The sequence below is a fragment of the Erinaceus europaeus genome, chromosome 11 (assembly GCF_950295315.1).
Source record: "Erinaceus europaeus chromosome 11, mEriEur2.1, whole genome shotgun sequence".
Taxonomy (NCBI): domain Eukaryota; kingdom Metazoa; phylum Chordata; class Mammalia; order Eulipotyphla; family Erinaceidae; genus Erinaceus; species Erinaceus europaeus.
The window spans coordinates 91,501,851-91,517,420 of NC_080172.1; the positions used below are offsets into that span (position 1 = coordinate 91,501,851).

A 15,570-nucleotide genomic window follows, 5' to 3' on the forward strand; every position below is an offset into this window, starting at 1 on the left:
AAAACTTAGAATTATTATGTTATATCTCTTGCTTTATATTTGCACAACCAATATCCTAGTTTTAGCTCTATTTTACATCTTTGCTATCCATTCATCCTAACTGCTCTGAGAAATATTTAGTGAAGACTGAGAGTGGACGGACTATTTTACTACTCCTAAGAATCCTACAGTGACATCCTATGCCTGTGGTATCAAATAAGCTTAGAATGAATATTTGCATTATTAGATGTACACAGAGAATGAAGATCAACTGAAGGAGCAATAAGGGATGTTTCCTATTGTAAGTCTGTGAAAATTTTGTTTGTAGGCAAAGTAAGAACTCTAGACTATTTTCTTTAATACTGTGTGCCTATATCTCTTTTTTCTTGTCTCCCATGTAGCACCCCAGGATTAATGGGTTAACTTTATATAAATGAAAAATAAATTTGTGTACATTTAAAAAATATCTATGAAATTCCTGGGCAGACAGCCTCACCAATATGTCCTGGATCTCCACTTCTCCACTACACTCCTAAACCCATCCCCCAGGCCAGAGGCACCCTATTTGGAAAGCAGAAGCTGCCATTGAGACAAAGAACCCCTGTAGAGAGGCATTCCTGGGGAAGACTCCAGGACTGAATTTCCTGGAGAGTTCATTCATCTTTTGTCAGAACATGGAGTAGATGCTCAAGACTTTGCTAGACTAGAAATGAACTGTGGATAGCTCTTAGAAACATTGCAGACTGATTGACCTACCCACAGAAACAACCAGCATCCATCTCTTCAATGTAGACCTGTCACTAATTACTGCAGTAGAATACTACAAAAATAGCTACTTTGAGAACTTCAGGAAGGCTCATCAGACCAGTTTCTTCCCCAACTGTGAACATTACATGTTCTATTAATTTCTTAATTCCTTCTCTGGCTCTCTGTGTATATTACTCTTATTTATTGCAATTGGCTGAATTTTGTTTTTGTTCTCTTATTCTTTCTTTCTTTCTTTTTATTTATTTTTTCAGTTTTTTCTTTCGTTTTGTTTTCCTCCTCCCCCTTCTCTTACTCCCATTCTTCCTTTTTAAAAATTTTTTAATTATTATCTTTATTTATTTATTGGATAGAGAGAGGCAGAAATTGAGAGGAAAGGGGGTGATAGAGAGGGAGAGAGATAGAGAGACACCTGAAAACCTGCTTCACCACCTGCAAAGCTTTCCCCCTTCAGGTGGGCACTGGAAGCTCAAACCTGAGTCCTTGTGCACTATAACATGTGCGCTCAACCAAGTGTGCCACCACCCGGCCCCCCATTCTTCTTATTATTCATCTTCTTTTTCTTCTTCTTCTCCTTCTTCTTTTTATAGCTGTCCCAGTCAACTATTTCTCTCTTCAATTTGAACACAAAAAGTCCTACAAGATCTTCCAAAGGCAGTGCTGTCACCATTAGAACAACAGCTCCACCCACTGTAAGCCACCACAAAATGACTGGCTTCAGTGGTCCAGGAACCAACAGACCAAAGGACACTTCACAAGATACCTGAACAGCAACAGCCAGGATACAAATTTCAAAAGACATCCAGTAGGCTGGTCAAACTAAAAAGAATCACTGTAGCAATGAACCATGACAGAGGCCCAGAAAAAAATATCAATAAGCCAGAAGAAAATAAAAATGAGGAAAACACCCAAACACTTATTAACATGATAATCATAGGAGTGAGGAAAGCTTTTGATGATAATATTATCAGAAATGAGGAAAGAACAACTGAGACTGAAAGAAAACACCAACTGTTTTGAGGTGACTAGAAAGCTAAAAACTGAAATATCTTAGTTAAGAGCCCAAATATATTGAACAAGCTAGCACAGTTATTGAACATAGTAACAAAATAGCTGAACTAAGGACAACAGTTGAGGGAAATAAGAGCAGAATATCCAAGACAGAAAAATGATGATTTCACATTAAGTGAGATAAGCCAGAAAGAGAAGAATGAATATGGAATGATCTTACTCATAGAAGTTGAGAAATAAGAACAGAAATGGAAACACAAAATAGAACTTTGACTAGGTTTGGTGTGTTACACCAAAGCAAATGACTTTGGGGGTATAGAGAGAGGAATCCCAGGCCCTGGCACATGATAGTTGAAGAAGACCTAGGTAGGGGTCAGAGCATTTTTCAGGAAACTGAGAATTTTTACACATGTACCAACAACTGTATTTCTTATTGACTATAAACCATTAATCCTCCCAATAAAAATAATGTTAAAATAAAAACCTAAAGAGCTCTATACTCAGTAAATTGCCTGTTCTTCCTCAAATAATGTTGGAAGTCAAGGAGCAAAAGCTCCTCTATGGGCAAAAGCTCCAAGGAAAGTCATTTATTCCCTGGTATGAGAGAAAATTACATAGCAAAACTGAGCACAGTAGTTCTATAGATATTGAGACTAGATCTGGAATATATAGAACCAACTTGTTGCTTATCTCTTGCCTAAGTTATCACTTTTCTGTCCTTTTTTCTTTTCCTTTCTGATTAAGCAATCTTTTGGAATTTGAAGTATGTTAAGATATGTGAATAAAAGACTGAGGTCCTGAAACTTGGTAAGTCACTACTTGCTCCCATATCAGTAGAGATGCACTTTAGTGAAGTCATTCCAGATTCTGTTAGAGAAAAACAAAACAAAACAAAACAAAACAAAACAAAATCACTTTGTTTTTGAGTAATTTTTAGTATCCTATGTCACCATCAATACAACAACCTTCTTTAACATATCATTTGACATAGTTACAAAAAAAAGTAACAAAAGAAGCAGATCACTGAAAATATAAGAAAATATTTTAACTTATTTTCTTTTTTCCTTGAAAGTGAAAGAAAGAAAGTCTATTCTTTCAGATTATTTCATCAAAATGAATACTCAGATAAAATGTATGACCTGTCTAAATGTTCAGGTAGTAAATATGTAAAATAGAAAAAGGAGTCATTATTCATTATAATTTTTCCAGTTCTTCTCAACTTTGTAAAAACAAGACAGAAAAATCATTATTCCTTAAAGTGAAAACCTAACCTAAGTGAAAAAAAAGTCATCAGATCCCAGTGTAAAGTGAATATGGTAGCCTTTGCATGTTTGATTTTTAGAATTTTCCTGTCAAGTAAATGGTATGGATTTGTCAAAGTAAGTTTTACGAAATTAGGTAGTTATCTTTTGCAGAGCAAAAGAATAGTTTTCACCATATTTCCTTTGAATCAGTTTTGTAGCCAAAATAATTAAAAGATTCTGAAGTAAGATGTGGTGACATGATATACATAAAGTATGACTTTAAAATGTAAGGACTAAATGTGAGATTTACTGTTTGAAATCAAAACCATTACAGGTTTTAATTTTCAAAAATGAAGTACTCAATGTTTTTGGTACATGATCATTTTTTAAAATTTCATTGAAAAGATGCTTTACAAGACCACTATTATTGTCACAGAATAGGGTCTCATATCTCAACAAAATAAGTGTCAACACATCTCACCCATCTCTGAATTTGCATCATCTTCCACCACAGAACATTGGATCCCCACATTCTGAGGTCCTTGTGCACTGTAATGTGTGTGATTAACCAGGTGTGCCACCACCTGTCTCCTTTATTTTTTTTTTAGATACAGCATGAGTGATAGAAGAAGAGACACTATAGGCACAGTTCCACCAATAATAAAACATATCCCTATTCTTTACATTTTATTTACTTGACAGAGAAAGCAGAGGAGAGAGAGAGAGACAGAGAGAGAGAGAGAAAGAGAGAAACAGAGAGAGACAGAGAGAGAGAGTGAAAGCTCAGTACTGAATATTATTTCAATGCAGTGGGGTGTGGAGGTTAGCCTCAAACCTGGGTCGCACACATGGCAAAGCAGCACATTATCCAAGTGAGCTATTTCACCAGCCCAAAGCTTTTCTCTTTCATGGTGCTCTCATGTGGTGACTGAAATCATAAAACTATGTCCTGGTGTGAGGTAAAATGTTCTACCAGATGAACTAATTCCCAGGCAGCTCCTTCCGTTGAATATATTGATCATGATTCATGTTTTACTATACAGTTTTGTTTCATTCATGAAAGTAATTTGTAACAGGCACCATTTTACAACTAAAGAATTACAGAAAGTTTTGCTGCTATTGGTCACTAGTATGAAAGCAGATAAAGCAAATAAAATAATATTTTAAAGAGCAGTTAAATTTGTCATAAGAAATCAAGTTATATTTTTCTAGGCCACAGGATTACATTTGAGGAAAGCTTTAAAACAAAAGTGAGTAAGAGGAAATTCAACCAAGCAAGCATATAGCAAAATTCTGATCAGTACAAAGTAAAAATATCTTCACAAAGTACTACAAACTCCATTTTATAATACTTTGTAAAATGTTTGTCTATTAGAGTCTATGTTTATAGAATTAATTCCAATTGAATGTACTGACCCCAAGCCATAAATTAATTCATGTATATGCTTAATAATATTTTTTCATGCCTTAATGTAGCTTTTCACTAGGAGGGGGTTTAGGATTAAATAAAAATGGCCAAATGTGTGGTCTTGGAGGTACAGCAGTGTGTAAATTCTTAGATTCTCTAGCATAAGGTCCTGAATTCAATCCCTGAAAGCACTTGTAGCACAGTGATGTTTAGTTCTCTTTCTCTAACTCCTCCTACTACTCTTTAATAAGTAAATTAAACCAAAAAAAATTAAAAAGTTTTTAAATGGAGTCACCCAACTTTTCATGAATGGCTCACATGATTCTCTGTTGTATGCCTTTTTCAATTTCCTGATTAAAAATGAAAAATATCTGGAAAAGGCCTTCTGATGAGTAAGTAAGGGTGGGGGAGACTTTTAACAATAAAATAAAGATCACCCATTTGAGTTTTATAAATAAAAAGGAGAAGAGGAAGGGAGAAGAAATAGGAGGAGAAAAAGGAGCAGGAGGAACAGAAGGAGAAGGAGGAGGAAAAAGTAAGAGGAGGAGGAGGAGGAGGAATAGAAAAGGAGGAGGAGGAGGAGGAGGGGAGGAGGAGGAGGAGGAAGAAAGGAGGAGGAGGAGGGGAGGAGAAGGGGAGGAGGAGGAGGAGGAGATGGAGGAGGCACCAAAGAAGGAGGAGGAGAAGAAGTAGTAATAGTTGTCATTGTCATGGGACATATACTCAATGAAGTACTACTCAGAGACTATATGGTGTCCTATAAGACAAAATAAATGGAACTGGCAATGATTATGCTGACTTTTGTTATTGGTAAATTGAGAACAATAGATTATGTTTGCAGAGGTCTAAGGATAGTTGAGATAAAAAAATAAAGGAAGTAGAAAGTTATTTGTAGTTAATATTTTCTTCTTTTCTTTAAATTATGCTTAATTTTGCATTCTGTAAAAAAAAAGGTTTCATTCTCAACTCCCCTGTAAGGGAGTGGGAGTAGAGACACAGGACATTGGTGGTGGGAATGCTGTTAATATATACTTCTAATAACTTAATGTCTTATAAATCACTATTTAATAAATATGAAAGGGGAAAAACAGATTGAATATTTTGAAATTTTTAATGCATAGACTTCAGTTCTGAGAATATATTCTTAAATCCAAGCACTTAAGGTTTCAAATTAGTAAACTGATAGAATTTTAACAGTAGACTTAAATTGTTAATGCATTTCTAAACTTTTTAAAAAATATTAAATCACCTATAATCTTAGACCAGGGAGAACAGAAAAAACTGGTCCTGTCAGTATATAAGGGATAGTTATTTGTAAATAATATCAAATGACATAAATTATGGTAGAGTCTTGTATGGTACAGTGAATTTTAACCATGGGATTTTCAAAGTAAGCCAAGTTCCCAAATAACTTGGTTATAATAATAATTATCTATTGCTTTCTTAAACTATATGACAGCAAGGAACCTCCCTAATTCTCTGTAAAACCTGTGTCTCAAAGTCCTGGGACCTCTGGGGCTTTGCTCTTTTATTTTCATGCTTCTCTTGATCTATACCACTTGATACTGCATCTGCTTATATTAACCAATTCAGTGTAACCAGTGCCACCTCAATATGTTTCACTTTGGATTGTGGCCAGAGACCACAGGCCTGTGATATCAACTCTCTAGCTCCAATACTCTGGTGAGAACTTTCCTAGTTCATAGGACTCTTTAATTTCATTTTGGGTGTTGCATTTTATAAAAAAAAAGTTTTAGAACCTACATATAGACCGTGAGATCGAGCACTTGTGCACATGTATCCATAAGTTAGGGGAACTATATATACCTTATTTAAAATTCATTTTCCCTTTTGTTGCCCTTGTTTTATTGTTGTAGTTATTATTGTTGTCGTCATTCTTGGATAGGACAGAGAGAAGTGGAGAGAAGAGGGGAAGAGAGAGAGGGGGGAGTGAAAGATAAGACACTTGCAGACCTGCTTCACTGCCTGTGAAGTGACTCCCCTGCAGGTGGGGACCCAGGGGATTTGAGAGGAAGGTCCTGTAGAGGCCCACAAACAGGTTTATGTTTTTCCTGATGGAGATGACTAGTGATGGTGGTTAGAGGAATCTGTTAGAGGTCAAGACCCATCATATCTATGTAGGAATCCCAGGACTCCCTGACTGGGGCCCCAGATGATGTGTTGGCCTGGTAGATAGATATGATGGGTCTTGACCTCTAACAGATTCCTCTCAATGTAGAACAACAATGATAGAAACTGCCCCAATGTTGGAAGGGAGGCTGGCTCAACATACTCTGCCACTTGAGGAAGACTGGTCCTAAAATGTGGCCAGCCTAGAATGTTCCTAATTATGACCACAGAATGTGAACTCAGATTGACAGAGATACAAAGGTTACATAGGCTTCTGTGATAAAATCAATAGACATAAGCCCTAGGTCAGACTGATGGAGTTTAAAGTTAACAGTATTTATATACTTTTCCCATATTTGAGAGCAACTCTCAAATACTCCAGGCCACTGATTGTCAGAGAAATGCAAATAAAGACAACATTGAGATACCACCTCACCACTGTAAGAATGGCATAGTTGCTAACTTTTAAGGAGAAATTACAGAAGTACAAAAAATATTTTATAAGATATATTGTATAGTTTCATTTTTATTTAAACTGTGCTTTGTGGAGAGCCAGATATGTTAAGGGACTCTGCAAGAATGTCATAATATATGGGAAGGGATCTGAGCAAATGGAATTGAGGATTTGCTTACCACAAAACTTATCATAGTATTTATGTGTTTCTCTTTTTATTTCAAGTATATTATTTTAATTAATTCATACATATATGGGGAGCCACATGTGCCCTCAAGGTTGCTATTGGCATGGCCATAGAGTCTTTGTTCACCGAAGACCTTGCTTAAAAGATAAGTTTCTGTTAGAGTCTCTGTTCACAGATGGCCTTGCTTAAAAGATAAGTTTCTATCTCCCAACTCCACTTCCCCATGAATCACCCAGGACCTTCCAGATAAAGGCTGATTACCATGACAACACACCACTTCAATCAACAGTCCCCAACTGCTAACTCCCCCCCTTGCCCAGGCCTTAAAAACAGCACCTTTGGTGCTAATAAACAGACTTGATCAGAATCTTGACTTGTCTCATTTCTCTCGCATGTCTTGTCCTCTGTCCTCTCCCTCTTGTCCTTGTCCTCACTCCCTCTCCTAGGTTAACCCACATTGAAGGTCCTGCGAGATGGGACATACATATATCTTAGTTATATTCTCATTTGCAACATTAAAATTTTTTTTTTAAAAAAAGCATTTACTGAATGTCACCCTATCAAGACCACTCATATCAACTTGCTAGCTTTAGATTAAGACATGTAGAATATGAAAGGGTTGGATGGGAGTGGGTGGGAGGGATGGGTCACAGTCTTTTGGTGGTGGGAATGGTGTTTATGTACACTCCTAGTAAAATGTAGACATATAAATCACTAGTTAATTAATATGAGAGGGGGAAAATCAATTGTATGTCTCAAAGTTTTTCAAAACACAAACTGAATCTTTTTAATATATAGGCTGTGTATTTGATATGCAGACTCTCTCAAAAGCCTAGACCAAGTAGATCAGAAGCATCCAATAGCACAGCTATATACAAGATACTGGATACTGTACAGCAAACCCTAACAAAAGGACTTTTCAAAGTTAACCCAATTACCAAATAATGTGATGATAACATTAACTATCGATTGTCTTTTTGAACCCTAAGACAGCAGGAACTTCACATCTCCACTATAGAGCCCCTACTTCCCCCAGTCCTGGAACCCTTGGATAGGGCCCACTTTCCCACATGCCTCTCCCAATCCATATCAAATAATATTGCATCTGCCGATCACAACCTAACCAACACAACGATAGCCACCTCAACATGCTTCACTTGAGACTGTGTCCAGAGACTTCACGTGTGGAATGACAACCCTTCAGCTTCATTACTCGGGTGAGACCTTTCTTTCATAGTATACTCTAATTTCATCTCAGGTGGTTCACTTTCTAACAAAGTCCCAAAACCTAGATATACAGCAGTTTCTGTGAGAGAGAGCATATGTTCACACGTATCTATAAACTACTGCAAAATATATACCTGAAAGCAGAAGTACACTAGAGTTTGCAGTGAGTAACCCCCTAACACTTCCTCTCCACTATTCCAAGCTTTGGGTCCATGAGTGCTCAACAATTTGTTGGCTTCGTATGTTAACTCTCTTTTCAGTCACCAGGTTCCAGATGCCATCAGGATGCTGGCCAGGTTTCCCTGGACTGAAGACCCCACCAATGTGTCTTGGAGCTCAGCTTCCCCAGAGACCCACCATAGTAGGGAAAGAGAGAGGCAGACTGGGAGTATGGACCAACCAGTCAACACCCATGTTCAGCGGGGAAGCAATTACAGAAGCCAGACTTTCCACCCTCTGCAACCCACAATGACCCTGGGTCCATGCTCCCAGAAGGATGGAGAATGGGAAAGCTATCAGGGGGAGGGGGTGGGATATGGAGATTGGGTGGTGGGAATTGTGTGGAGTTGTACCCCTCCTACCCTATGGTTTTGTTTATTAATCCTTTCGTAAAAAAAAAAAAAGACAGAATTTCTATCTGAACAGCTCATTAATCTCACCTTTGTTTCTGTCACTCCACAAAATTCATACAATAAAGTCACCAGTGGGTGGGAGTAGATAGCAGAATGGTTATGCCTGAGGTTCCAAAGTCCCAGGTTCAATCCCCTCACACCACAATAAACCAGAGCTGAGTAGTGCTCTCGTAAGTGAAAACCATTAATAAAAATTTTGTTAAATTTAAATAAATAAATAAATAAATAAAAAGAATATGAAAGGGTATGATAATTAGTTGCCACTGAATCAGGAGTAAGTTTATGGAATACCCAGGCTCCCTGTGATTTTTCAAAGAATTGAGAATCACTCCTTGAGATGATTGTCCTCACAGATAATCATAAACTGAGAAGTTCTCAGTCGGGCCTATCAGAATTTGTACCGTATTATACAATACTCCCCTCTGAATGAGGGTGGATACAGTTTACCTAAGCTTATGAAAATAAGGGAACATTCACTAGACTCCAAAGATAAAAGCATTAACTAGAAAGAAAAACCCAACTAACTTTAAATACTTCAAAATATAGGAAATGTTTCACACAAATTAGCTTCAAAAATCTTAGGTAAAGTCATGGTCAGATAGTTAGAATAAAAGACTGATTTTGCTTTTAAGGCCAATCTTAAAAGACAATATCTTTCACAAATCCTATTTTGATTACAGTTTAAGATCTTTCTCATCTATAGAGCAATATCAAAGTTTGAACATGACTTCATAAGTTTTCTATGCAGACATTTATTTAGCTGTAACTACTTTTGAACCATAGCATAAGGGAGCCCTATGTGTATGTCGAACAGCATAGCTACTACCAATATCTTTTTTTTTGAAAATTTTCAATTTAATATGGTACAATCTAATATTTCTCTTCAATATATCCCTCCATATTTTTGAAGCAGAATAATCATAGAGTAGATATAACCCTCCCCTCTGTATTACCTCTTTCAGTTAACCTTGGGTACCCCACTCTTCCTTGATGGTTTGATAACAGCAGTTAAAGAAGTTTGAATGAACTTACTGCTGAAATTAAGAGAAGGTAAACAAGTCCTATCTTGCTCAGCAACTCTTGCAGAAGTTTTCTGAATCTCTTCAAGGGGACAATCATGCAGGGTTTAAGTTAGGATAACTAAAAATGCCTCGGTTAGTCCTTCAAACATGTATTTTATGTCCTCATTTAGCAATAGCATATATAAAACACGGTATCCTGTACATTAACATGTTAAAATGTCTTGCAGGAGTGAAAGGAAGGTGAAAATTTAGAGACTGATGAAGGATGCTGGGCATGAACAACAGCTCTGACTTCTTCTGGAATGTCACTGTGAAAGCAGGACCCAAGGTTTTAAGAGCAAGTATACTTTCCCAGGTAAATGTGGTTACTGGCAAGAGCAAAGGTGTGCTGGCTCAGAAAGGAGTGAAGAAATGAAATGTACCAATGATGGGGGTTGTGCAGGCATTTCTTAGCTTATGTAAACCCAAGCAGACATTTCTTTGTGGAAGTTACTAGCTACTTATCCCTCCCACATGAGCCCCTTCAGTTTGCTTGGCCGGAGAGGAGGCTTCTGGGAATCATTCAAGCCAGTTAAAGAAATTGCATGAAGTGTCTGAAACACAAACACATTAACTTAAAGTGCTTGAAACATGGTAATAATCATAAAGTTCTTACTTCTTCTCTCCTTTGTACCATTCAAAGGCCGGAGGTGGCACACCTGCACCTTCACATCTTATCAATCCACTACGTCCAGGGGCCACAGTGCCAGATTTAATTTCCTGAATTGTAGGAGCAACTGAAAAAGAAACAAACCGAAAAAGAAATTACTGGTGGATAAGTCAAAATAATTTCAGCAGAAGTATGATACATACACATTTTTATTCCTTCTATATTCAAAGCAATATTATGCCTGATGGGCCAATGCCATCACATTTTCAGTATGAATTTTCATACAAGACTAGTCATTTTAGGCTTCATTTTTCAAGTTGGACAATAGATGAATGTTCCTAGGGAGTACAGAGTAAATTCAATACATTTTGGTCTTACTTCCTATTGGAAAAATGGCATTGGTAAGGGGAATGCTTCATTTGTACTCCAGTCAAACCACACTCCAGTAATAACTCCATTTGTTTAGTGATCACTGGGAGCCAGTCACTGGAATCGGTGCTTTATATTCATGATCACAGTAATACTCTAAGCTAGATGACATTAACTCAATTTCACAAATGTAGAAAATGAAGCTCAGAGAGGTTAAATAATTCACTGAAGGTCACACAGCTGCTTAACTGTAAAATTTGGGTTTGAAGTCAGTTATTCTGACTCAATGCCTGATCTCTTTGACTATCCTGGGGTTTTCTCTGACTACTCCCTATGCTTTAGTCACTGTAGTGACTTTTCTAAATGTAGCTTTTCCCATCTGGAATGTTCTTCTTCTTTCCCTTAGACTCAAGGCTTAATTTAGATATCTCTATCTTCATATTCTTCCCTGTTTCTCTGGCTGGAAATAACTTTCACTTCTTTGAGGAATTTACTTAAATCTCTCTCATAATTCCCATAAATTCCTCATGACTATTTATGGGTATGCCTGACCTTGTCAACCACCTAAAGGCAGGGTGAATATCTGATTTCCCTTCAAATTGTAAGAGATCAAAGCACAGTGTCTGGCACAAAAATATGACTTAAAAGCCTCTTGTAGTAATTTTTTTATTAAATAGTTATGAGTCATCAATACCTGCCAAACATTTCCCAGGATAAAAAGTTGTCAAACTTTGTAACATGATGAAACTTATATTCAAGAATAGAGCATGGGAAATCAGACAAGCGGTACATATAATAAAAAGTAATTTAACCAATCAATATGTTAGAGTGTAAAATACAGTATGTAAAAGAAAAAAATAGAGCAAAGAGGAATCAGAAAAAATAATGGATTGAAATTTTATACAGGGGCTCAGTGCCAGCACTGACACCACAAATCCACTGCTCTTAGCAGCCATTTTTTCCCCCTTTTCTTTCTATTATACTTGATAGGACAGAGACAAATTGAGAGAGGAAGAGAGAGAGAGAGAGAGAGTGAGAGAGACCTTCAGAACTGTTTCACCCCTAATGAATGATCTCCCCTCTTCCTCAGGAAATGGGTTGGGGCTTGAAGCCAGGCCTTTGCACATGGTAATATGTGCACTTAACCAAGTGGGTTGCCTCCCAGTTCCTTGATTCTTAAAAAGACTTTAATTTTAGAGCCAATTTGGGTTGACAGCAAAATTGAGTGGAAGCTACAGAGATTCTCTATCCACTTGATATAGTCTCCCCATCATTAAAATTTTCTATGAAAATGGGAAACTTATTAAAAATTATGTAGCTAATGTGATGATAACATTAACTATCGATTGTCTTTTTGAACCCTAAGACAGCAGGAACCTCACATCTCCACTATAGAGCCCCTACTTCCCCCAATCCTGGAACCCTTGGATAGGGCCCACTTTCCCGTATGTGTCTCCCAATCCAAACAAAATAATATTGCTTCCGCCGATCACAGCCTAACCAACGCAATGATTGCCACCTCAACATGCTTCACCTCAGACTGTGTCCAGAGACTTCACGTGTGGAATGACAACCCTTCAGCTTCATTACTCGGGTGAGACCTTTCCTTTTATAGTACACTCTAATTTCATCTCAGGTGGTTCACTTTCTAACAAAGTCCTAAAACCTAGATATACAGCAGTTTCTGTGAGAGAGAGCTTATGTTCACACGTATCTATAAACTACTGCAAAATATATACCTGAAAGCAGAAGTTCACAGAGTTTGCAGTGAGTACCTCCCTAACGCTTCCTCTCCACTATTCCAAGCTTGGGATCCATGATTGCTCAACTAATTGTTTGGCTTTGTATGTTAACTCTCTTTTCAATCACCAGGTTCCAGATGCCACCAGGATGCTGGCCAGGCTTCCCTGGATTGAAGACCCCACCAATGTGTCCTGGAGCTCAGCTTCCCCAGAGACACACCTTACTAGGGAAAGAGAGAGGCAGACTGGGAGTATGGACCTACCAGTCAACGCCCATGTTCAGCGGGGAAGCAATTACAGAAGCCAGACCTTCTACCTTCTGCAACCCTCAACGACCCTGGGTCCATGCTCCCGGAGAGATAGAGAATGCGAAAGCTACCATGGGAGGGGGTGGGGTCTGGAGATTGGGTGGTGGGAATTGTGTGGAGTTGTACCCCTCCTACCTTATGTATTTGTTCATTAATCCTTTCTTAAATAAAAAATTTAAAAAAAAAACAAATTATGTAGCTACATTATATCACTATAGTCCAAAATCATAGTCACCCTTGGTATGTATGTTCTATGTATTTGGACAAAAACAGTGACAGATAACCATCATTCTAATATTTTATAGTTTTATTAACCTGAAAAATCTTTTATCTGCTTATTCCACTACTACCACTTCACCCTGACAAACACTGATAATTTTACTAGCTATATAATTTTACCTATTCTAAAATAATATATAGTTGGAATCATATGGTATTTAGCCTTTCTCAAATTAATTTTTTCACCTAGTAATGTGTATTTAATTTAGCCTATCATTTTGCATGGAATGCAGCTTTATTTCTTTAACTTTGTTAGCACTGAATAATATTCCATTGTCTGCATGTGCCACAGCTTACTCATTTACTTACTGAAAGAGATCTTGATAACTTCCAAGTATTGACATGTCTACATATATTTGCATATATATGCACATATGTATAGCATATGTATAAACATAATATGCATATTTTTGTGTAGGCATAAGTTTTAATTCCTATGGGTAAATACTTAGGAGAGCAATTGCTACATAGGAAGAAGAGTATGTTTAGTACTGTAGGAAATTACCAAATTCTTTCAGAATGGCTGTCCCCATCAGAAATGAGTGAGTTTCTAATTTTACATAGAAAAGTAAATATTTGGAGTTGTTAATGACTTACATTTTGTTCATTCTAATGGGCAAATGAACAGCAACATTTCAATATTTTAATTTGTATTTCTATTCTTTTTTAAAAATATTTATTTATTCCCTTTTGTTGCCCTTGTTTTTATTGTTGTAGTTGTTGTTGGATAGGACAGAGAGAAATGGAGAGAGGAAGGGAAGACAGAGAGGAGGAGATAAAGAGAGACACCTGCAGACCTGCTTCACCACTTGTGAAGTGACTCCCCTGCAGGTGGGGACCCAGGGGGATTGAGCTGTGATTCTTAGGCCTGTCCTTGTGCTTTGCGCCACCTGCGCTTAACTCACTATGCTATCGCCCAACTCCAACTCCTTATTTTATTTTATTTTATTTTTGAGAGAGATGCAGAGAGAGACAGACACACACACAGAGAAAAACACCAGAGCACTGCTCAGCTCTGGATTATGGTGGTGCAGGAGATTGAACCTGGGACTTAGGAGCCTCAGGCATGAGAGTCTATTTGTACAACCATTATGCTGTTTCCTCTGCCTGTATTTCTATTCTAACTTCCATTTGTGTCTCTCCCTTGATGGGTTAACTATTAAGATCTTTAGTTTTTTGTTTTTTGTTTTTGTTTTTGTTTGTTTCGGTTTCTTCCTCATTGATAAAGAGTTTTTATTAGTTTTAAGATAACAATCTTTTATGTAATGTATATTTTGCAAATATCCCCACCCATTTTGTTTTTCATTCAAATGGCAGCGTTATTATTGTTTTAAATAGACACACAGAGGCATGAACCTGGATTATGCACACTCTGAGTTATTTCAGTGATCCCTGAATAATTGTTACTGCATAAACTTTGGTGTTGTATCTAAAAAGTCATCATTAAACCCAAGGCCATCTAGATTTTTTCTATGTTGTCTTCTAATACTTTTATATGTCTACCTTTTTCATATTGTTAGATCATTTTGAAGAGTAAATTTAAATAATACTGGGGAAAGGTTATCACATTAGTACTTAAAAGTATATTTTGTTTTACTTTAATGAGAGAGATAAAGATAGAGAGAACAAAAATATTGCTTATCTCTGACTTATAGTGGTGCATAGAAGGTGGTAGTGGCTTTAATCTGGGACTTTGAGCCTCAGCATGAATTTTTTTTTCCTCCAAGATTAATGCTGGGGCTCAGGGCCTACACTACGAATCCACTGCTCCTAGTGGCCATTTTTTTTTCATTTTATAGGATAGGAAAGAGAGAAATTGAAAGGGGGGGAATATAGAGAGGGAGGAGAGAAAGACAGATACCTGAAGACCTCTTCACCACTTGTGAAGTGACCCTCTGTGTAGCTGGGGAGCTGAAGGCTTGAACTCTTGAATCAGGATCCTTGGGTGGGTCTTTAAGTTTTGTACTATGTGCACTTAACTGAGTTGAGCTACCTCCCAGTACCCTGGCATGAAAGTATTTTGCATAATCACTGTGCTATGTTAACTGTTCCACATCAGGAAGGTAAAAAAGTTTCATTATGGAAAAATGAAAGATTGAACCTATGTATCAATAGCTGTATTATAACCATATAGCATGCATAGTTGAACAAAAAACATAGAAAA

At 37.2% G+C, this 15,570-nt stretch overlaps 1 protein-coding gene across 1 annotated transcript in view; it reads right to left on the bottom strand.

The window, feature by feature from the left end:
• The window catches only part of NEGR1 (neuronal growth regulator 1), a 938,974-nt gene that overhangs the window by 231,284 nt on the left and 692,120 nt on the right, over positions 1 to 15,570 (bottom strand). Inside the window, exon 5 of the mRNA XM_007530478.3 lies at positions 10,715 to 10,835. Within this exon, the coding sequence (XP_007530540.1) occupies positions 10,715 to 10,835 (121 nt within the window). The remainder of the gene's footprint in view (positions 1 to 10,714; positions 10,836 to 15,570) is intronic.